This window comes from Bos taurus, chromosome 6 (assembly GCF_002263795.3).
Source record: "Bos taurus isolate L1 Dominette 01449 registration number 42190680 breed Hereford chromosome 6, ARS-UCD2.0, whole genome shotgun sequence".
Lineage (NCBI taxonomy): Eukaryota > Metazoa > Chordata > Mammalia > Artiodactyla > Bovidae > Bos > Bos taurus.
The window spans coordinates 108,672,279-108,698,116 of NC_037333.1; the positions used below are offsets into that span (position 1 = coordinate 108,672,279).

Consider the following 25,838-nt stretch of genomic DNA (forward strand, 5'->3'; position numbering starts at 1 on the left):
TAAATGTTTGTTTTTAAAACTCAGAATGGCATCACCAGCACAGTCCAATAGCCCATCTAGTCTGACATCCTGACAGTGACCAATGATGGAGGCCTCACAGGATAGCATAAACACATAACATAATGTATATAATTGTGCACCACCACACCATTACTCCAGATGTAGTTAGATTATATCCTGAAAGAAATGAAAACAAATCCCAACTCCCATCACTTCCGTACTCTGTAATTTCCCAAAAGGTGATGGGAAACCTCCAATAAAGCACAAATTTAACTATAATATATGCCAATGCTTTGGTGACATGACAAATGACTAACAAATGATCTTCTAAAATGAAAAACTATACTCAGAAATAGAACCTAAGCTCATCAAAACTTATGATTTGTAAAATGAGTTTTCAATGAGTTGAAAAGCATCGGATTCACTTAGTTACATCTATAAAACAGATAAGCAAAATTTAATTAAAGCTTAATAGAAATTGTTTTCATCCATTTTGTGATACGTTATACTGTTTTCTCGAAAGTAGTAAAAAAATTTATATTTTTAACTCTTCAGAGAAATTATATTCACACCTGTTTTGTAATGGTTTTAAAGCAAGGCTTGGATTTATTAAATGTTCATCTAAGTGTGTAAAACCACATAATGAAGAAACCATGGTTTGGTCCTTCAGGAAGTACTATTTCCTAAACAATTATAAACCCCCCCAAAAATTCACTATATTTTTACTTCTGGAAGAGATAATTCTCTTGGTAGTAAACTTGGGTATTGATTTAACAACGCTTATAGTTAGGAAACAGTTTCTGACCTGAATCCTCCATGGTATAATTTAAATTCATTTCTCTTTCTCTGACCTCAAATAAGTTGTAGAAGATTGGGTCATATCATATCTATTTGAAAACTCTTATTAAGGTCCCTTTTTCCGGGTAAATGCATTGCAGGACTACAGACCAAGTAACAATCCTGTATTGAAATCAATCTTATAATTTTTACATGCTGTATATCATAGCCCAAGAGACAGATTTGAAAAATTATCCATCATTTCTACAAAGCACCACTCCTTCCCCACAATAATATACTTTCTCAAGGAAAAAAAATAATAATGTAAAAGCAAACCTCAAAAATTTAGAAAAAGAAAGTCAATGAGCGATGAGGGCAAGGAATAATACACACAGAATTCCATGCAGACACTGCTTCCTTCCCCGGAACAGGGTACCATTTAATGAAATGTATCTCTCAAAATCTCTGGGGCAGAGCTAAGGCTGCAGTGCAATATCATAAAAACGTGCAGCTGTGCTGCCATTCTTAATAGTCCACGCTGCATCCTTAGACCACAGGAAGCCAAAACACACACACTGTCAGAACACAACTTACCTTAACAAGGAACCAGCCAAAGCAGCAGAGCAGTTACGACAGGTCAAGCATCAAAATTGTTACTGAAAAGACTGTACACATCTTTATGAATTTTCTCAACTTGCTCACTCCAGAAAAGCTGTTTTTCCAAAAAAGCTACTTACGTTTTCAAACATCATTTCTTTTAAGGATAAAAACTATAAGATAGGCAAATAAATTTACTACATATAAATAAACATTTATAACTTACTTTTATTGCCCACCAAGGCAACCAGGGGCTGAGTTTCTGACTCCTCACTCACTTTCTTCACCACGGAATACCAATCTTCTAAATTCTCAAAGCTTTGATAATTTGTAACATCGTATACCAAGAGGACTCCCTGTCACAAAAGAGTTACACAACATTTGTAATATACTGCTTTAAAAAATATTAATACTAAATACTCATAAGTAATAGATACGTTGAGTATAAAAAATAACAAGCAAGGCCTGTTTGTATCTGCCTTTAATTCTGTTATTAGCAGACAGATAATACTGAATGTTTTCATTCAAGATGTGAAGATACAAAGCAAGATAAAGAATGATTATATCAAATTGTGAGTGAGTTCCCAATAAGATATCTGGGATATGCTTGATAAGTTTCAATAAATGTAAGAAAAATCTTATTATAGAGGTGGAAAAAAGCTGCAAGGTCTACAATTCTGCCTGTCACTTTCATGAGGTCAAAAATTTAAACCTTTTAATAAATAACCATCTGCTGCTGCTCTTTTAAAATATTTTCAAAAATGGAGATACTGTGACATCCCTTGATAGTCAATTTCAGCGTTTAACACAATTTTCTTTAAATGAAATAAGTCGATTTCCTCTTTTGGTCCTCTGTGCATTAGGAGAACAACATGAGAGTATCCTCCTTATAATAACCCTTCATGTACTTGCAGATAGTTAAGTCACTCTTTCACTTGAAGATAGTTAAGTATCCTTTCCAGTATAAACAAACTCAATTCCTTAAACTTGCCTCAAAGGACCTATTTTCTATCCTTCTAATCACAGTTGTTGGTTCTTCCCAAGGCATGATACATATAGTTTTTTGACATCCTCTTTAAAATGAGCAATGTAAAACTGGACATGATACTGTAATAAGAGTCTGAACAAAGCCAAATATAACAGAGGGATTGCTTCCTGTCTCTTATATATCATATTCCTTTTAATACATCCCATTATTTTGTGTGGGAAGGAAAAGTATGTACACACACAAAAATAACACTGCTACATTCTTGATTCTCATCCAATTTGTGGTCAAACACTTAATACAAAGCTCTACATATATAAGTCTGGACCCTAATGGCATTTATGTCTCCTTCTTCTTAAGTTATAATCACAAATGTTGACAACTTCTTACACCTATTATGTACCAGAGAGATATCTGGATCTTTTCATTCCTCCTCACAAAATATCATGCAAGACTGGTATTATCCTCATTTTCACTAATAAACACAAGGTCACAGGGACCCAGAATTTGAATCAAGGACTGACTATAAAGTCCACTCATTTACTCTATAAACATTTGTCAGTCAGCTATATGCCAGGCACTGTGCTGGGTACTAGGGACATAAATTCCAGCTTCAAGGAACTCAGAGCCCTGCAACAAAGACAGGCACACAAACAGACAGGTATATAACACAAAACTCATCAGCAACAGTATGCTGGTAAATATTAATTAACCAGCTTAAGGCATGGTAAGGAGAGGAAAGGATGAGACAGGGTTATTTGTAGCATTTGCCAATTTCTGTAATGTAAATACTCTCCTGTGGTCATTTAAAATCTATCAGTGTCACTTCACGAAACAGAGCTGGGTAGGACATCACCACACAGCATTTCCACTATACAGACACACTTGATACACTAGATACAAAAAACCTTGAGGGCACAAACAACAGAAATATACAGTAAAATAATCAGTAAGTGATACATTTTGATCATATAAATCTTTGTTTTTAATTTATGAGTTTATACATACATATATATTTGTAATCCCAAATATATTCAACAACTGGCTGAAAAAAAATTCCTAAAAATTTAACAATTGACTCTCCCTATCCAGATCTAGCTCACTACTGTTATGACCTTTCGGTCCTATACTCTTTTCCCCCACAGTTTTATCACGAAATGGTTGACATATATCACTGTACAAGTTGAAGGCGTACAGCATGAAGGCTGAACTTACATATATTGCACAGTCATTCGTTAAACTACATTGGCTCCCCCAAGTCATTTAGCTTCTCTGGGTCTCAGGTTATTTGCCTAAACACTCTCTATGATCCTTTTCAGTTTAATGACTCTATAATCTTTATGCAAAATCATGTGTCTGATTTATTTTAGCAACTTACAAACCTATTCCTATATTCCTAAATGCTTTGAAATAATGCTCAGCACAGAATTATTTGAAATAATAAGCATAATCCCACTTTTCTTACTAAAATTAATGTCCTACAAACAGCCTCTGAACAAAGTTACTACTCAATCCATTGACTCCACCTTCAGCTGACAGGAGTGATACAATGTATTATGCTTAAAGAGCTCTGCCCTGGAAGTCAAATCAATTTTGGATTATAGTCCTGGCCCTACCATCTACTGATCTTGGGGAATGCTTCTGTCGTCCACCTTTATAATACCTGTCATGATTAAGTGAAGTAATAAAAACAGACTTATTTAAAAAATAAGATACTATACAATCACTGGGAACTTTTTTATTATTATTCTGAATGAATATGAATCATTTTCAAGGTAACTCTGAGCTAGCTTTCACTCTCATAAATTGAGCTTTGACCTATTTGTTGTACAGTCACTAAGTCCAACTCTTTGTGACCCCATGAACTGAAGTACACCAGGCTTCCCTGCCCTTCACTATCTCCCAGAGTTTTCTCAAATTCATGTGTATTGAGTAGGTGATGCTATCTAACCATCTCATACTCTGTGGCCCCCTTCTCCTCTTGTCCTCAACCTTTCCCAGTGTCAGGGTCTTTTCCAATGAAATGCTCTTCACCTTAGGTGGGGAGCTTCAGCTTCAGCATCAGTCCTTCCAATGAATATTCAGGGTTGATTTCCTTTACAATTGACTGGTTTGATATACATGCAGTCCAAGGGACTCTCAAGAGTCTTCTCCAACACCACATTTCGAAAGCATCAATTCTTTGGCGCTCAGCCTTCTTTACGGTCCAACTCTCACATCTGTACATGACTACTGGAAAAACCACAGCTTTGACTGTATGGACCTTTGTCAGCAAAGTGATGCCTCTGCTTTTTAACACACTGTCTACGTTTGTCAGCTTTCCTTCCGAGGAGCAAGCATCTTTTAATTTCATGGCTGCAGTCACCATCTGCAGTAATTTTGACCTATGGTGCCTCTTCAACCTGAAAATTTTTAGAACTATTCGAAGTAACATATTAAAATAGTCATCACAACATGGGTCAACATCTGAACATAACAGAATATATGCAAATAAAACATGGCCAGCATCTTTTGATAATCAGTACTAGACCAGAGTCAAAGAATAAAAACTATAACTGATCTAGACTAGGAATTGCTAAACTATGGCCCCAAGGTCAAATTCAGCTCATAGCCTATATTTGCAAATAAGTTTTATTGAAGCATAGTCACACTCACTTGTTTAAGTTTTATCAATGGCTGCTTTCGCACTATGATGGCAGAGTTGTGTAGCCACAACAAAGAGAGTCTGATCTGTAAAACCTAAAATATTTTCTATCTAGTTCCTTAAGGAAGTTTGCCAATTTCTCATCTAAACTGATGTATCCTAATATTTTCCAATCAGCAATACCTATGAATTGGTCCAGGACTCATAAGAAAGATAGAAGCATGGGGAGCACATGTATACCTGTGATGGATTCATTCTGATATTTGGCAAAACTAATACAATTATGTCAAGTTTAAAAATAAAATAAAAATTAAAAAAAAAAAAGAAGGATAGAAGCGTAAACACTTTTCCATTAATCTAGCAACCCAAATATCTATCGGTTCATATATTCCTTTTTCAATATCATTCAATGAAAAATTATGATTTTTATCTTTGCTCCTAACATGACAACTTTGCACCAGTTTTGAATTACATCAATGTGGTGAAAAACTGAGAAAGAAAAATGAGAAAGCCAAAGACATTAAAGCAAAAGAAGTTCTAGGACTTTTGGTTTCAGCTCAGACATGTAAAGAGTTTGAAAGTCATCACGTTTGTCCTTACATTAAGAAAAAAGCTGGACAAACGGAAAATCAAAGACTTTTTTTTAGACAAAACAGAGACCTGAGTTTGTAGGGCAAAATGACATCCTGAAATCCGGAGAAAGAGGAGTGAATCCAGAAAGTCACCATCAAAAACCTGCTTACCTGGAACAAAAGTCACTAGAACCAGTAAATAGTAGAAATACTTATATGGTAATGTTGGCAAACTGCTGAAGGCTGAGCATGGTCTAGCCTGAGGATCAGAAACTCCTGGGGATACCCTCATACTTTTGGGATACCCTCATACTTTCATGGGTTTTACCTATGGTGAAGAATCAAGAAAAACACCCTCATAGCTCTGGTAGGAGGAAAGAGAAAGTAACCACTGTAAAATATGCCCAGAGCATTGTCCAAAAAAAGGCATACTCTCCAGGAAAAAACCTTAATCAGAGTCTTCTATCACATGCATTTTCCAACTTCAGCCCCTTCTAGCCCACCTATCTCACATAAATGAGAAAAGCTAAAAGATACCTATTAAAGTCATAGACCAAGGACACAAATCCTGAAGTCATACAAGGCGGTGACTTAATCATAAGAGTACAGAATGTTTCCCTCCCTCTATACTTTGCTGCTGCTGCTGCTAAGTCGCTTCAGCCATGTCCGACTTTGTGCGACCACACAGACAGCAGCCCACCAGGCCCCGCCGTCCCTGGGATTCTCCAGGCAAGAACACTGGAGTGGGTTGCCATTTCCTCCTCCAATGCATGAAAGTGAAAAGTGAAAGTGAAGTCGCTTAGTCATGTCTGACTCTTAGCGACTCCATGGACTGCAGCCTACCAGGCTCCTCCGTCCATGGGATTTTCCAGGCAAGAGTACTGGAGTGGGGCGCCATTACCACACATCAATAGGGCTCCAGGATAAGAGTGGAAGATTACATTTGAAAGAGCTGCAAGACACACACTCCAACTAAGGAAGAGTTCAAGATGCACAAAAAGACAGGGGAGGGAAAAAAACAAGGACACTAAAAGAATTGCATGTCTCTGGCATTTAAAGCTTCAGTAAGCATTAAACACAGACCAACTCCTGGCCAAATTAAGATAAAACCTCAAGTTAATTAAAAGGCTATTTATTTCTGCTCTTATCCTAAAGAAAGGCAATGCCAAAGAATTTTCAAACTACCACACAATTATAGTCATCTCACATGCTAGCAAAGAAATGATCAAAATTCTCCAAGATCGGCTTCAACAGTACGTGAATTGACAACTTCCAGATGTTCAAGCTGGATTTAGAAAAGGCAGAGGAACCAGAAATCAAATTGCCAACATCTGTCGGATCACAAAAAAGGCAAGAGAAGTCCAGAAAAACATCTACTTCTGCTTTATTGACTATGCCAAAGCCTTTGACTGTGTGGATCACAATAAACTGTGGAAAATTATTAAAGAGATGGGAATACCAGACCACCTTACCTGCCTCCTCAGAAATCTGTATGCAGGTCAAGAAGCAACAATTAGAACTGAACATGGAACAACAGACTGGTTCCAAATGGGGAAAGGAGTACATCAAGGCTATATATTATCACCTTGCTTATTTAACTTGTATGCAGAGTACATCATGTGAAATCTTGGGCTGGAGGAAGCACAAGCTAGAATCAAGGTTGCCAGGTCAAGTATCAATAACCTCAGATATGCAGATGATACCACCCTTATGGCAGAAAATGAAGAGGAACTAAAGAGCCTCTTGATGAAAGTGAAAGAGGAGAGTGAAAAAGCTGGCTTAAAACTCAACATTCAAAAAAACTAAGATCATGGCATCTGGTCCCATCACTTCATGGCAAATAGATGGGGAGACAATGGAAACAGTGACAGACTTTATTTTGGGGGGCTCCAAAATCACTGCAGATGGTGACTGCAGCCATGAAATTAAAAGACGCTTACTCCTTGGAAGAAAAGGTATAACAAAGCTAGACAGCATATTAAAAAGCAGAGACATTACTATATCAACAGAGGTCTGTCTAGTCAAAGCTATGGTTTTTCCAGTAGTCATGTATGAATGTGAGTGCTGGAACATAAAGAAAGCTGAGTGCCAAAGAACTGATGCTTTTGAACTGTGGTGTTGGAGAAGACTCTTTAGAGTCCATTGGACTGCAAGGAGATCCAACCAGTCCATCCTAGAAGAAATTGGTCCTGAATATTCATTGAAAGGACTGATGCTGAAGCTGAAACTACAATACTTTGGCCACCAGATACAAAGAACTGACTCACTGGAAAAGACCCTGATGCTGGGAAAGATTGAAGGCAGGAGGAGAAGGGGATGACAGAGGATGAGATGGTTAGATGGCATCACTGACTTGATGGACATGAGTTTGAGCAAGCTCCAGGAGTTGGTGATATACAGGGAAGCTTGGCGTGCTGCGGTCCATGGGTTCGCAAAGAGTAGGACACAAGTGATTGACTGAACTGAACTGAATAGTCCATACATCTTGTCTAGTTTTCAACAAAAAATTAGGAGGAAAACTAAAGGGCAGTTTGAAGAGAAAAGCAAGCATGAGAACCAGAGTCAAACATTAGACAGATTTTGGAATGATCAGACCAGGAATTTAAAATAATTGTGAATAATATTTTAAAGACTCTAATGGAAAAGATAGAAAACTGAAAGAACAGGTGAGTAAAGTACACAAAGAGATGGAAACTCTAAAGAATAATTAAAAGGAAATGCAGATATCAAAAATACTGTAACAGAAATAAGATAACTGATGGGCTCATCAGTAGACGAGACACAACCCAGGAAAGAATCAGCAAATTTGAACATAACAGAAACTTACAAAACTGAAATGAAAAGAGAAAAAAGAATGAATAAAATAGAATATCAAAGAACTGTGGGACAACTCTGAATGTGTATCATATGTGTGACTAGAATATCAGAAAGAGAAGATGGAACTTAAGAAATATGTGAAGTAATAATAGCCAAGAAACTGCCAAAATTAATTAGACACGAAACCACAGATTGAAGAATCTCAGAAAACACCAAGTTGGATAAATACAAAAACATCTACACCTAGGCACATCATATACTTAAGACTCCACAAAACAAAAAACAGAGGGAAAATCTTGAGAAAAGGTAGAAGGCAGAAGCTGAGGGGAGCAAGGGAATACCCTATCTGTAGAAGAACAAGGATAAGAATTATACAGAATTTCTCATTTGAAACCACACAAGTAAGGGAAGAATGAAGTGAAATATTTAAAGCACAGAAAGGAAGAAAAGGACCAATCTAAAATTTCAAATGTAAGATTATCTTTCATAAGTAAGGAAGAAAAAAGACTTACTCAGACAAAAATTGAGAGAATTCACAGCCAAAAGACTTGCCTAGGAAGAAATGTTAAAAGAGGTTCTTCAAGAAGAAGGAAATGATACACATCAGAAACTCAGTTCCATATAAAGAAAGGAAGCATATCAGAGAAGCAACAAGAAAAGGTAAAATAAAATCACTTATTTGTCTTATTCTTAATTAATCTAAAATATAACTATTTAGTAACAGTAATAATGTATTGAGTGATTATATTATAGCATATGAAATGAAAGACACTGATGTCAGGGACAGCAGAGATGAACTGAGAATATTCTTTTATGAAATATTTTATGAACTGTGCAAGAAGCAATGTAATATTGTATGAAAGTGGACTTAGATTAGTTTAAAATGTATATTGTGAATGCCAGAGCAATTACTTAAAAAAGAATGCTTAAATATAATTGACAGGCTAAGAGAAGAGATAAAATGTTCAACTAAAATGAGAAAAGACAGAAAGGAGGGGAGGGAAATAAGCACAAGGTCAGAAAACAAACATGAAAGCTATGAACCCAGCTATGTCAATCAACACTTTAACTGTGAACAGTCTAAATCTACTAATTAAAAGACATTTTCAAGGACACAAACGCTTAAGTCACACAAGGCTGTGACTTAATCATAGGAGTACAGAATGTTTCCCCTCCTCCATACTTCACCACACACCAAAAGGCCTCCAGTATGAGTAGAAGGCTACATTTGAAAGAGCTGCAAGACACAAACTCCAAAAAACCAAGACTCAACTGTATGTTGCCTATAGGAAGCACACTTTAAATACAAAGATACAGGTTAAAAATTAAGGGAGAAAGAAATATTGTGGAACACAAGCAAAAAGAAAGCTGCAGCAGCTATATAAACTTCAGACAAAGCAGACTTCAGAATAAGGGAAATCATGAGGTTTTATAAAGATCAGCATAATGATAAAGGGGTTAATTCTCCAAGAAAACATAATAATCCTTTGTGTATACACACTTAACAACAGAATATCAAAATATGGAGGCCCAAACTGACAGAACTGTATGGAATTCAAAACCCACAGATCCATTAGTACAGTTGGAGATAGCAATACCTCTTTTTCATTAATTGATACACCAAGCAAGCAGAAAGGCAGAAAGTTGACCTGAACAACACTAACAATCAGCTTTATCTAATCGCGTCATTTATAAAACAGTCCATCCAACAGCATTAAAATGTACACTCTTCTCAAGTTTATATGAAACATTCATCAAACATTCACATTCTGGGCCATAAAACATACTTAACAAAATTTATAAGAATAGAAACCATACCAAGCATGTTCTTAGATTACAATGGAATTAAACTAGAAATCAATAATAGAAAGATAGCTGGGAAAACTCAAAATATTTGGAAATTAAACATACTTCTAAATAACACATGGGTCAAAAAAAAGAAGTCCCAGGAGACACTTAAAACATCTTACATAAAATACAATCTATCAAAACTTGAAGATACAGCAAAAACAGTGATTAGAACAAAGTATAGAGCACTGAATGTGATACATATATCTTGTGACATATATATCTCTTGTGATGTATAATCACAAGAAGAAACATCAAAAATCTAAGCTTCCACTTTAGGAAACTAAGGGAAAAGAGGAATTTAAACTTAGCTCAAACAGAAGAAAAAATAATAAAAATTAGAGCAAAGATCAATGAAACTGAAAAGATGAAAACTATAGAGAAAATTAACAAAAGCAAAAGCTGATAACCTCTAGCCAGGCTAACCAAAAAGAGAGAGACTGAGAAAGAGACACAAATTAATGAGGGATCATTACTGATTCCCATAGACATTAAAAGAATAATGAAGGAATAATATGAACAACTTCACAGCCAAAAATTTGAAAACACAGATGAAACGAACCAATCCTTTGAAACACACAAACTGCCAAAACTCATACAAGCTGCCACTGACTCCCAGAGCTTCTACCCACCAGCTTCAGCACACCAAAGCCAGACCTCTAAGTACTCACCTCTTTGGGAGCCTATAATACAAGCACCTCAAAGCCCTGAGTCTCTCACCACATCAATCAATCCAGCCCTCTTCCAGAAAACTATCAGAAAGCACAACTCCCTCAGAAATGTAACACATTTTGGCAACAACTGAAGTCTGAGAAGAATCTCCAGGGAACTGCTGGAAGTAACTGTCTCTTGGCAACCTTGCAGCCATCTAAACCCACCACCATGTCTCATGTCCCTGATACCCTCTTCTATCAAACATCTATCCACCATTTATCCTTCTGCTATTTACGTCTTCATCTCTATCCTGCCCTGTGCTTCCTCTTCCTAATTGACCCTCCAAATGCTCCTCTTCTTTCCAAATCTTTCTGCCATGACTTTTGGAAATCACACTCTTAAGTGATTCTACATCTTAACAAACTCTTGATAAAATCCTTCTACAAACAAACAATCCTTCTACATCTTAACAAACTCTTGATAAAAATTTCCTCTATTTTCCATCTTAACTTCACCATTGTCAAAAAAAAAAAAACAAAAACTCTTCTCTTTATAAACCTTAAGACTTCTGGTAGATAACTACAATAATATTAGATAGCACTTTGTTTTCATGGGCTTCACTTATCACTATACCAAATAAGTATGATGAGTTGGTAAATCAAATGGACACCATTTTCAAAAGAATAATGAATAGCAATCTTGAAATAACAAACACTGTGGCAGCACTTAACAATATTATAAGGTATTTCCAAACTTAGTTCTAAAATTTAACAGATACAATACAAACAACTTAATGAAAGGTTGCTCACTTCCAAAACGCAGGCATTTTTTTCTTGCTTATTTGTACAACAAATAATCTACTTTAGATTTTAAATATAGAAATGAATTAAATCATATAGATTATACAATAGTCATAACGTACAACCTCTAAGAAGGAACACTAACAGCAAAGAGGGCTGTAAATATAATCAGTTACAAGTTGGCAAATATCCAACTGAAAAAAAATTCAAAGTAAAAGACAGCAGAGTCTCAGGGAGTCCAAGTTCGAGATCTGCTGTCTCCCCAGCTGTCATACGAGCACCATATCCTTTTGTTGGTGGTTAACAAGGTGGCTCATCTGCATGGGGCAGTGGCACACAATAGTAGTTATGTTCTCCTACCTCACAAATGACTACACTTCATTGAGTTTATACTCAGTAGAGCAGTGTTTGCAAACCACTTAGATTCCAGGGCGGAAAGAGCTACAAAAACGAAACATCCAGTCCTTCTGTGAGGTTTGTTATTAGCCTCTGTTAGCCACAGGTTACACGGCACTAAACACTATGTGCTGTGTGTTTGCTTGCAACCACTATGAAAAATAGCCTATAACATCTTTCTGAAGACTCCTAGAAAATTTTAAGTTAATTTAAAATCAGGGAATTTAACTGGGACATACAATTCTTAGAACTAGTTTTTGACAAAACACCTCACGAGTTCTTTCTTGGATGTCAATTCGATTTTGTTTTAACCAACACTATTCAATACACTATCACTAAAATTCAATGCTACTGGTTGAGAAAAAGTGAAGACGGTAAAAAGTGAAGAAGGTAAAACAATCGGTTTGATTTGAATCTAAGTTAGTTCCTAGCCTACAAAGAAACTTCTTCCTGGATGATAAAAAATGCTTTAAAAAAAACAGATTCATAGCTTAATAACCCAATTATGTTTAATTCTTTCCATACACATTACATAAGTTAGAGAACCTAGAACATAAACCTAAATAATACATTATACTGATGCCCTCAAAATAGCTTGTCAAAACATTTCTCAAAGATTTCTACCCTTTAGCATGTGCAAAAAAATCTGAAGTATTCATTAGATGCACAATATACAGGATCCACAATGATTCTAAACACAAATCTACTTTGAAGACTAGTTATATAATTATATAACATTATTAAACACTATTAAAATGTTTATGAAAGCATTGTTTTTAAAAGTAACATTTCCCCCAATTTATAGTAAAGAACTATAGTCAGAGCTTCTCTGGTCTGGGTAAAAAAGTTTACATATATTTTAACAAAAGAAACTACTGTACTTTATTGTATTTTTATATAGCATTTAACTTAGAATCTCTGGAAAGCAGAAAACATTTATGACAATTCATTTTATCATCTCAGAATTCCTACTTTCCTGGAATGATTTCATGAAAATGTTCATGTACTTCCTAGAAATACTTTACTGCATTGTTTTAATAAACCAAGGTATATGCTTTACAGAGATTATAATATATAAACAATGTAAGGCACTGTCAAAAAAGAAAATCAACAAGTACCTTCAAAATAGAAATCTCATGTAACATTCTCTTTCTCCCAAAATATGAATTACATTAGAAATGAATACAGACATTTTATTAAACTCAACTATTCTCGAAGATGATGGAGTTTTTAAAATTTCTACAAATTTGCCCATTAATGTCTGCTGACTTTAAACAGCTACCTGATAGCATAAAACACACACTATAAAGAACTATAAAGATTTGAGGGGATGGTCACACAGCATCGTACATGTACTAAATATCACTGGTTATACACTTTGAAAATGTTTGTTTTTATACTACGTGAATTTCATACCAATATTGATTTTATATAATAATTTTATAATATTAATAAACTTTAAATTCCTATAAATCAAATTACAAATTTGATAAATTTTGTTTTAACCAACACTAAATACATCAAATTTTTTAATGATTTGGAGTAAGGTAAAATTAAGAGAGTCTAATCCACACACATTATATTCCCCTAATTTTTAAATGAAAAAAAATTTATTAATTGAATGTTATATTATTTACTCTGAGATGCATAAAAACTTCCCATTCTCCACTAACTCTGGATATATCTATGAACCATAAAAAGTTATTCTATTTTACATTCAAATATCATTAGAAGCTTAACTAATCTAGTTCTCATTTTTTTAAATCAAATATGTATCTATGTAGATAGATTTTAATGGATCAAAGAGAAAAGAAACTGTCATTTTTCAAATCCTAGTTTACCAACTAGGTGAATGAAACAAGGACTGTGGCTTTCCACAAACCTCTTCCCAATAATTTTTCTTTACCTTACTATCTACTTTAAATATAACCAGTTTAAAATAGAAAGAAACAACAATAAAAAAAGCCAGACACAAAAACTTGAGACATATTTTTTAAGAGGAAAATGAACAGGCATAAAATATTAAGTCACATGGTCACAGGCGAAATTTTTTCCAGGAGACAAAGAACATGTAGAAGAGAAGGTGAAGAGGAGTCCTAAAAGCCTAATCTATATGTCAACAACGCAAACACACAGCTCGAGGGCCTTCAGACATCGTCAAGAACCATGCGAGCCTCAGCCTTCTCTGCATATTTCAGAAAATAACTCAGAATCTATTTTCCACCCAAAATTAAGGCAATGGTATTTGTTAAGGACCAACTTCATACAGAAGAGTGCTTAAAACTCTGCCTTCATTTTCTAGATTCATTTTTTTATGAGCAACACAGTTCCTCAAAACCAAGTTATGATTCTCCACATAAAGCATCAAACTCCAACAAGGAACTAAATGAGGATCATGAATATTACCCCCAACACCTCACGATGAAATGAAAGATACACACCAACTCAAAGTGGAGAAAGAGCAAAAAACAGAATGCCAATAATTAAGTACATTAATTACTATGCATATTTCTATTAGCATAATTTAATTTTAAAATCTATATATCTATATAAGCTCATGTTGCCAATGATTTTTTGTTATATAATTATTCAAGTAGTTTTCCTTACTCTACATAGACTTTCTTCTGAAAACACACTACACATGACTATCATGTTAAAAAACTGTATGTGCTTCATATATAGTCATACTTAGTTTCCTGATATATCTATTAAATCTGAGCACTTATAAATATTTAATAAATTAATTCATAGCATAAAAAATATATACATATATATGTTTTTGTCCTTACAATTTAAAATGAAATTAAATTTTCCTAATAATTTTCATTCAATTTATATATTCTGTAAGTGGTGAATGTGACCAAAATCAGTTACTACGTATCAAAATATCATTTATTACTACATGTATTAAACTTCTGACAGTAATATTAGTAATACAAGTAGCATATGAAAGCTATTAAGATATACCCAGTTCCCTGACCCAAATCATTCCAAACACGACTTTGAGGGAGGATGAAATAAAAGGATTAGCACAAATGTAAAATCCGGCCCCCTACATATGATATAAAAATCAAGGTAGAAAGAGCCTATGTGTGTGTGGTCTGTGTATGTACCTGTCTATGCACTTGTAAGCTGAGTATATTCAGTATTGGAATAATCATAAAATTCATTTCATACCTGTGCTCCATAGATATATTTATCCAACATCTTGCCTCCTATTGTCTGCCCTCCTATGTCCCAAACTTGAAGAGTAACATTCAAGCTTCCTAGAATATAAAATGGAATATAAAAATAAGAAAAACAGGAACAATTTAACAACTCAATACAGTTTCACAGAACATTAAGTCACAGTGATAAACTCTGAACCTAATGTGCATGTTTATTCCGCATGTTCACATAAGTGGGATTGTGAAATAATGCTGTCAAAAGAGATTAACAGTGGGGAATTTAGGTTTACACTTTACCCCAGTTCCATGCAACCACATTTATAATCACCTTCAAAACAAAAGAAAATAAATAAAGTTTTAATTCACAAACATCTTTTTTTTTCTTTTTTCACAAACATCTTAAACCTTAAATTTTTTTTCTTATACAGAGACTAAAACAATAAAGCACTTGAGTGTGGAGTAAGATATATAATTTAAAAATTAAAATTGAACTTTACCTTATTGCATATAATGAATTTTGCTGTAACTTCTAAACTCTACAGGTTCTAAATAAAACTCACAAATTACCAACACACTACAAAAATGGTCTCAAGGTTTCAATTCGAATGAAGTTTTAAATTTGAATGTCAGTTACTATATATGATAGTGAACATAATTTTAAAATTACATGTTTTCAAATTTAACTTATAAAATATAAATATTTTGACAGCCATATTCAGTACTGATGTAGGATACATACCCAAGATATCACAAATTATTATGATGCATTTATATCTGTTCAAAGCATTACACTGAAACTAATTATAATATGTGCTTCAAAGCCCTCATAAAATAGAGTAAATCTATTTGATGATTTCACAAATCTCTTCCCCATACAAACATTATAAAAGCATTCTAAATTACTAAAAGGCAATCTTTAAAATTCTTTCATCCATTTTGCAAAATATTTACTGGATAAAAAATTTATAAGACGTTATTCTCTATTATCAATGCAATTAGTGACTAGACAAAATTTAAAGACCAAGTTCAATATGCTTTGTATTTTAACATTTCAGACTGTTTCTCCTAATAAAATTACGCTGTTTTCTCCAAAGGTGGACAGAATTTTAATCAGCATCTCCCACACCAAAAACGTATCTTTCTGAATGATTTGCCAATCAGGAAAACTCAAAATCTTAGATACTAAAAGACTAGTCTCACTTCAAAAACAAACCAAAAAATGTTATATAGATATGAATTTTTATACCAATGCAAAACACTAAAATTGGAGAATGTTAGTCACACCATTCAACTTAGCAACTGGAAAGAAAGTACAACACTAGATTAACCAGTCAACTTTTACCCTTAACTCTAAGTTTTGTAGGGTCTGTATTACAATCTTTCCATTATCTGGATGTAGTTCTGTTCCATCTGCCAACCTGCAGGATTTACATGAGGAACTTCCACTAGCATTAATGAGAGCTACTGAAGTTTATCACCCGTCATCTTCCCACATATACACACTTCCAACACTCACAGCGTACTGACTGAAGTGTTCTTAGAGCTCTACAAATACAAAAACCAAATGTTACAGACGAAGACTCACCCAACAACTTGTATAAAGCCAGTATCTTAAAAATCTAAATTTTTAAGGAATTTAAGAAAATTTAATTGAGAAAATTAAATTCTAGAAAATTAAGAAATCTAAATTCAAAATTCACTGTCCTACAATGCTGTCTCAAATTAAGCAGGGGAGAAAGGGCTAGCTGACACCAGAAGAATGTCATATAGTTTCAGGAGTCTCTAAATAAACAGGCAGTACTCTATTCATTTTACTAACAAGACTCTTTAGTTAAATGTTTACTTCAAAAACCAGTCCTCAAACAGTGTTAACTTTTTAAAGATTTTAGGCAAACTTAATAAAGGGCATTTAATACCATTTTATTCAAGGTCAATAAACCTAACTTCATATCAAGAAATATGAAGCTTTTTTCTTTACATTCTGATATTTAGACCCTATCCTATCTATAACTTTAGAAGTATCATCTTCACTACATACTCAAAATTCTGACAACATAATTTCAAGACTTAAAATCATTTATTCAACTCTCTCCCACCTGAGAGGTTTATATTCCTGTATTGAAGGAATATTTGTTAAATCCATACCTTTCCAAATAAACACTATTTGTTGTTCTTGGCTTGTTTTTCTTTAATATACATATTCTAGTGCCTCAGATAAAAATAGCTGTGTATTACTAATAACCCACTAATATACAATGTTAACCAAAAAACAAACAACTTTTCTTGTTACAGCTTCAACAAATGATATTAACTTCATGGTTATTTCATGTATCAAGAAATGTATTTTCAACTTCCACATTTGAATTTTAGGCTTATTAACACATAAAAATAAATCAGAGTTCCTCCTATTTGGGAAACAAAATAATACAGAATTCAAATTAATATTCCCTTTAGTTCTAACAAGCAAAAACATATTAAGTCTTCTAGTATACTTTCAAAGTGACAAGCCTATAAAACTATTTAAGAATTTGCAAATAATCAGCATTGCAAAATTTTTAAAAACCAAGAATCCATTAAAATAAATTTCTAACTAATAAAGAATGTTAAGGAGGAAACTGTCAGCAATCTAATCCTAAATGCAAAATGCTACTCCTGCTCCTCTGTAAGAAATGACATTTAACTAGGGAAAAAAATAAATAAATGAGGTGACAAAATACAGGTAAGTTGCTTTTGGTATGAATCAAAGCCACCAAGAGGATTCAACAGTGACCTTGTAGAAGTACACTTGGTGCCTTGGTTAACCTTACTTAAAGTGCTGCACAGTCAAGATGGAACTAAAAACACAAGTCTGCCCACTTCTTGTACTAAAGACTTAGAAATCCTTTTCACAGTAGAACGCTGTTTACTGGACTGTACCCACAAGCTTCCTGAAAGTATTTTGACTAAGGCTCTTAAGAAGCTCTATCAGCAGAATCTCTGACTAACAGATACACTATTTTAAGCAGTAAAATCTGCACAGTGGTTGCATCCAGACTATACAGCATACCAGATCATGAAATATACTAACACGGATGAGTATTTGCAAAGTAATGACCTTGAAAACTTGCATGAAGAGAATGTCAATAGATGGACAGGAGGTATTATACCTCTAACGAACCGAATGGATAGAAGACTCACTAGAATACTAACAAATACTAGATTTGCCTCCTGTGCTGCTATACCATAAATTTAATAATGCTGCCTATAATGTTTCAGTAAATGATACAAATATTAATCACTGGGCACAATGAATTAAAATTAAACTATACAAAGGGTATACTATAAACCTTTATTCATCTTATTTCTTAATATACCTATAATATCAAATCAAGCCAAACTTTTTCCTACTAATATTTATAGAATAATTTTAAATCCACTAAACAGAATAAAACCAACTGCTTTTATATAAAAAAAAATTTTTTTCTGGAACTCTGCCCATCAAAATAAAAGCTAAAATCAGGAAAATTAAAACATATATTCAATAAGAGTAAGTACTTTCTACTCTAAAATATATTATAAATTTGGATTTCAAAAATAACAAATACTTTTTACAAAGTCATCAAAATTCAAAAATGGCTGGTATTGTGCAAAGAACTAGAAATCATCAACATGTATTACACATATAAAATGTTTAGAATCAGCATTAAAATGTTTTTAATGTCTGAATAGGTGCTTGCTCCTTTACTTAAGTCTTTGAACTCAAAAATCAGAAAAATTAAACAATATTCATAATACAGAAAGTTACTGCTTCTGCTAGTTAGCACTGAAACAAAACAGTAATTAAATACATACTGAGGTTCTCTGTGTACAGCTGGCATCTCTGAAGAAACTGTTGTAAAGTAAGTTTTCAGTAAATATATTACCTGATTTCTACATGTATTCTGCTAGTGATTGGGGTAAATATTCTATTTATATCAGCATTAACCTATCCATAAGCTAATAATAAAAAGGAGATTTTCAGTTTTTAATACATACAAAAATGCAAATGAAACAAAATACACACGTTTCTCATTAAACCTCTTTCTGAACAATAACTTAGTAATGGATAATTGGAATTTGCTTCTGAAGCTATATCTTCTTCTTATTTATTTTTCATTGGTAGTCGAGTAACAACCATCAAAATATAAGAGTATATTACTAGTGAGATATGCAGAATATGTTCAATTACCAAGAGTTTTCATTAGCTGTTCTAAAACATTCATAGAGAGTTGTCTGATGGATGGAGTATTTGAGAGACTAATATATTTCAATAATATTAGAATTTATTAAACCCCTTCCCACTATATCACTCACGTTCCAGTATATGAATCTGACACTACACTTGCAACTGTTTTTATTCACATGTGTTTCCTCAGAGAGGAGAGAGATGGACTGGTTTATGAAGTCAATCAAGACAAACTGCTTTTAATAAAATACTTTAAACACATAATTTAAGCACAAGTGAATGGACAGAGCATTTTAAAGCCCCAATTGTTCAGAAACTAACTTAAAACAGAAACCACTCTTTTTTGTTATTATTTCCCTGTATTTCCCACAAAATGTGCTGCAACTGGCATCTAAATAGTTTCTTTGCATGGTGAACTGAAACATCTTGAATGCTCAAACTGTATTTTTATGAGTGCCTAGGGACCCTAAATTTTAGTGGTCTATTAAATGCCAGCAATTTCATGCTGCCTTGCATAAAACAGCATTCACATATTAGAGCACAGAAGTTCCATAGCTACATTATACTTCTGTTCCAACTTTCTCTCAAACAAAAAACTGAAGCAGAGGCTAATCAAAATAACATTTAAAAAAATAATCCTTTCCAGTCTTCTCACATTTAGTTTGTACAATATCTGTTGATAATTATATGGCATTTGATTTTGTTTTTAAGGTTAGAATTTTATAAGCAACTATTGTTTATCCTCAAAAAACGTGCAACAGTCAAAAACAGTGTAGAGTGGGGAGTATATAAACTTTTTCCTTACACACATGAACAGTATGTCTTCACGATAGATGCTGATGAAAGAACCTCCCTAAGACACATTTACTGATTACATATATTTTCACACAGAAACAGTACCCAAATGTTACACATTTCTGCTTATGTCTCTTATCGTCAGATGTGAACGAACAACTTTCTATGTTAAGACATTTTAGTCTCTTACCTGGCAATGTTATTCTTCTCAAAAAGAAATCCAATCCTATAGTTTGTTTGTACTGTTTCCCAAAAGTTTCTTGAGCAAAACAGGTAGCTAAGGAGGTCTAAAAAATTGATGCACAGAATATCAAAATTAATGTCTTTGGCTTTAGAAATGTAAACAAAATCACTACTATATCTTATTAAGTAATCTTAATATTTATACTCCAATTATACCAACAAGCAACTTTAAGCAGTTCTAATCAACTACAAGGGGAAGAGGGACTTTTCATTCCACCAAGTACATTTCACTTGCCAACCAGCTATCAGTGGCAACAACACACTAATCAGCTAAATCTCTTTAAATCTCCTTATATCTCCTGACTGTCAACCTCCTATTCCTTGCTAGAAATTAGAATTTCTATTTATCAACAGAAAAAACTAAAACAACATGAGTACAGATCTGAATTTTATATGCCCCTATATATCAGCTCAACACAGCTTTCACAGATGTTTCATTTCTGAGGTCAAACATCTGAGTAGTTTGTATCCTCAGCTAATAAGAAGTAAAGCTAATTAAGGAAAGGAGAACCTGTTTATACAATTTCTTCTTTCCCCCTAAGAAATGTGTCTAATTTTTTTCTGCATTAAAAATGGTAAATGAAAATGATTCTATAGAACTCATAGTATTTATCTTTTAAATTAAGAAATTGAAATTTTTAAGATTAATATTAAGCAGGCAAAAATATATTCAAGAAGTAGAAAGCTTAACAGTCACAAGAATATTATAACTAGAACAAATATATATCTACATTTTTAAAATAATAATCAAAGTTACACTCAAAACTCTAGTTTCTTTACAGAACCATTTCTTACCAATGCAAACAAATAATTAATCATTCTAGTGAAATAACTCAAAAGCTCCTTAAACATTTGTAATGCACTATTTATTTATAAACATCCCCTAAAAGAAGAGAAAGGGAGCGTCATTAAGCTTTTCTGCTCTTCAAGACAGATTCTCAAAGAATAACTCTTTTTTATTTTAAAAGTAATATTAGATGTCAACTCCTAAAATAATGAAATCTAAAATTTGCAAGATAGCTTATTATAATTATGACATAAGTGCAAAAGAAAACTGGGCCAAACTTTCTTTCAAAAAAACCCTAAAATTCCTTTGACATAAGAATCATATTTTTCAGATAAATGACAATTTGCACACACTAATTCCAATTCATCTAATATTTAAATAATCAGCATTTGTAAGAAACTGCTAAAATATTTGGTCAAATATATATTGAGCACCATAAGAAAGATGTTCTGCTACACTCTGAGAAATAAACTCACTACACCAAAATGAAAATTCATTTGGCTTCCTTGATAACATAAAAACTGAGAGATAAGAAGAAAAAAAAAGTAAGCATTCCTTTTTAAAGCCTTTTTTTATTTAGCCTTGTTTATGCCAGAGAACTCATTTAACTTAGAGCACAAAACTATCTATGAAGAGGCTAAGGGTTCTAAAGAAAAATAATTAACACTACTTATACTATTACAGATATTTCAAAATGTTTAATATATGGATGGTTGAAACACTTTCATAAGTCTAAGAGAAATCCAAAGCACATGTAACTTCAGCAGAGTGTTTCTTTTCCTAAAAATAGGACTTCTGGATTTTGAAAGCCCTACCCTCACACTTTTGAGACATATAAAATTAGAATTTTCAATTGGAATAAAGTATGACTTGTCAAAAGTATAGCTCATTAGGAACAACGAATATTAAAATGGGTTCTTACATCATCTCCAGACATCTTACTACAAAAATTAAAGAGGAGCATCTGAATCAGCAGGAAAAAGGCAATTTCTCTCCAATTATCTAGATATTATGCTATCTGTCTCATTTGATAATTTCTCATAAGTCATTGTAGAAATACCTTTCTTAAACAATTATGAAGTGAGCAACCATCTATCAAATCTGATTCTTTATAGTTTTTTTTTTGTTTGTTTGGTGAACTTTTGCTAACAATTTTTAACCATACTACCTTTACTAATACTGAAAAGACACCATAAAAGGATATTTTGCCTCAAAAAAAAATCTTAATATATAATAAAATTCAAAGTATGAATCAAAGGAATCAAAACAGGAAAGAAATAGAAAAATGTGTTAATGGAAGGAGGTGCTAAACTTCTCTTGCATAAACTGTTAGTGGTCATCGCAATACTCTATTGCTTTTGTAAGGATATATAAATATGTCCTGATTAGAACTAGGCAAAAAAAAAACAACTGATGCCTAAAAACGGACTGGAGTTAAATCAGGATACAAGTAAGAATGAAAGAGAGGCTGAATTCATAAAAGAAAATGATGGTAAAAGAAACAGAATGGGAATCAGTAGCTGCCAATAATCTGAAAACTGAATATGGCATGGAAAAAAATAGCAGCTTGACATAAGAACAATGAAAAAAAGATAAGATGTCTGATGCTGGCATCCAGAAATTTCTGGGAGAAAAAACATCTTTACAATTTTAAAACAGATGAGTCAACATGACAAAGACTTAAAGAACACCAGTATCCCTTGGAGCAGAATAGTATCCCTAATTCCATAATATAGAATGAAAAAAATACACTTTGTCACATATTAGACAGAATTTTAGATATGAAAAGTCATAATTATTCACACTAAATTAGCAAAAAGAGGACAATACATGACAGGCTAGAGGAAAAACCTAGGTAGAAAGTTATGAACAGATTTCAACTGAGAAATACATGCATGATAACAAATGAGTACTGGGAGAAAAAATAAATAAAAATTTAAAGAATTATGACAGAATATAGGATAATGGACAACTTTCATCTTTTTTTTGAGGTGTATTAGTATTATAGTCATTATCATTTTAAACAGGAAATAAATTTTTATGTGTGGAGGATAAAAAGATTTAGAAAGTGAAAAATCAGAAGGCATTCAAAAGAAAATACGAATGATGAGAAAAACTATAAAAATAGAACTTAAAGTTTTTATTGTGTTAGAGACAATGTTGACTTATTTAAAATAATTCATCCACTCAAAAAGTTGTTATAAACGTACAAAAAGTCATATAATTAATACTTGACTAAGAAAAGTGATCCCAAGTTCTTTTCTTCCTCAAAACCGTTTAAAAGTAATCAGAGAATATTGAATTGTTTCTCCTCAACAGTAAAAATCAGTAACAAAATATCACGGATGGCAAGAAAGAAATGAACAGAATTCTCCAAACTCTGCCTATGAATGACACCTTTCCCTAGGAACTGAAATCTCAGCACGAAAGAAGCGAACAGCTGTGCAGTGCCAACTGCCAAGGGAAGAGGTATCGAGCAATGGTTACCACAGAAACCAGCATCCAAACTACACCAGGCACACGGAAACATCGAGTGGAAAACAGAACACTGGTAACAATAATAAACCCGCGTTTCTGGAGCTTCTGGTTGGGAAAAGGGACGGGAGAAGCAAGGAGACAAACTTTAGCAGTATGACCAGACAGCGTTGGCGCCACTGACAGAAGCGACAGGTGTGAAGGCTCCCTGGGCAGAGGCTCTGCTCCTTGTTTGGGGGGCGGGGCGGATCCAGAATCCTTCAAGATCTTACCAATGGTCTTCAAAGAGCCAGGACCGGGCAATGTTTGCTCCATTTCAGGAGCTCCACAACCCTGGGTTAAAGACCCTTGCCTCGGAGGTAAAGGGGACTGGCGGCCAGATATTCTCACGCACTCGCTTCATTCAATCAACTGTCGTCACAGGACAGATTTTAAGGCAAGGATGCCATCTGTCATGCCAGCAGCCCTGCCCTCAGCACCCAGGCTATAAGAGGAGCTCGAGAGATATTTATTGAATGAATGTTTGCGTTGACAGGTGCTGTGCTGGGGAACAGAGATGAACAGGTATGATGCTCTAACACAGAAACTAACGTTTAGTCCGTCCACTCGGTGTCCTGCAAGCTGCATGTAGATGTTTACATTTACTGTGGATTCGCACACATTACCCCTCCGAAACGACCCCTATCAACATACCCACCCTGCAGATGAAGCACAAATAGGGACAGCAATTTGCCCTCCAGTGACTCGACCAGTAAAGTGATGGGAGCCCCAACTGTCTCACCCAGGGAGCCTGATTCCAGAATCAAGCTCTTGGGAGCTCCCAGTGCAGCGGAGGCATCAGAAACGGTAAACGGGGTTGGGGGAAGGCGCAAAGTGTGACCTGGACTAAAGGAAAAACAGGTAAGATGTTTTGGCAAATCATTGCTAGTCCTCAGAGGCGAGAAGCTGGAAAGCTTCCCAGGGAGGCGATGCTGGCTCAGGTCTTGAAGAGAAGCAGGAGTTCGCGATCCAGGCAGGGATTAGGAAATGACTTTTTTTTTTTTTTTTAAAGGGAGCTGGACAGCTCTCGTCGGACTTCAAGCGTCTAATTTGTGTCGGGCCCCAAGCCACCTCCTGGCGGGCCTGAGCCCAGACTCCCAGGCACTCGCGGAAATACGGCGACGCCCGGGGGGACGGGGAGGAGGAGGAGGTTCGAAGGGCGCCGGGGCCGCGCCGGGATTCCTTGCAGGCCTGGCACGGCGGGCGCACCAGAGGACTGACCTTCCCGGAGGTGCCGTCCCCCAGCACGACGATTTTCAGTTGCCGGTCCAGGCTCTCCTCCTCAGAGTCCGACATGGTGTCCCAGGAACGAGGCCCGCCTACCCTCCCTCCCACCGACCCCACCCCCGCGAAATAGAAGAAGGAAGGGAAGGAGGGGGATCTCCGGGGGCGGGGGAGAGGAGGAACGCCGGCAGCGGGGACAGGACTCCCCCCACCCCCGGCCCCGGTGTCTCAGAGGCCACTGGAAGTATCCGGGAAGAATCACTCGCCGGCCGCCATCTTGCCCGCCGCCCCGCCCCTTGAGCCCGGCCCCGCCCCCACAGCACCGCGCGCTAAGTCGGGCGCACAGCCCCGCCTCCACCGCGCGCTACGTCGGGCGCGCGGCCCCGCCTCTGCGCCAACCCGCGCAGACCGCGAGCCTCCCTGGCGGGCCGGCCCAAGTCCCGGCCTGAGCCGAGGGGGCTCTTTGAACCGAGCGGGCGAGACGCGACACTACCCCTCGCACGGACCGTTAGCGAGATGAAGAGGGAAAAAAAAGAGTATAATTTAAACTAGGTAGAAAAAACAGGGGCAAAGTAGCGCGTAGACGTTCTGTGAAATCCCCCTGTTTCCATCATCTCCCCCTGTGGAGATCCCTGAAGCGAATGGTTTAGCCTGACTAGGCGGGTGGGCGGGGTGACACCGAGGCTGCGCTCCGCGGTTGCCAAGGGAGTTCGGACCCGGAGATGAGGCAGCGGGGCGGGGCCTGTCTCTGGGCGCCCGGGACGCCAGTTGCCAGGAGGAGCGCGCGCAGGGGAGGAGGGGCCTCGCGGCTGCA

General features: G+C 35.3%; 1 protein-coding gene across 2 annotated transcripts in view; it reads right to left on the reverse strand.

The window, feature by feature from the left end:
• RAB28 (RAB28, member RAS oncogene family) overlaps positions 1 to 25,322 on the reverse strand; it is a 97,975-nt gene extending 72,653 nt beyond the window's left edge. Inside the window, 4 exon segments of one of the 2 annotated variants that reach the window (NM_001034634.1) lie at positions 1,601 to 1,730; positions 15,268 to 15,356; positions 20,447 to 20,543; positions 25,022 to 25,308. In NM_001034634.1, the coding sequence (NP_001029806.1) occupies positions 1,601 to 1,730; positions 15,268 to 15,356; positions 20,447 to 20,543; positions 25,022 to 25,096 (391 nt within the window). In that variant the 5' untranslated portion in view covers positions 25,097 to 25,308. 2 annotated transcript variants of the gene reach the window in all.
• Positions 25,323 to 25,838: the final 516 nt, after the last annotated feature.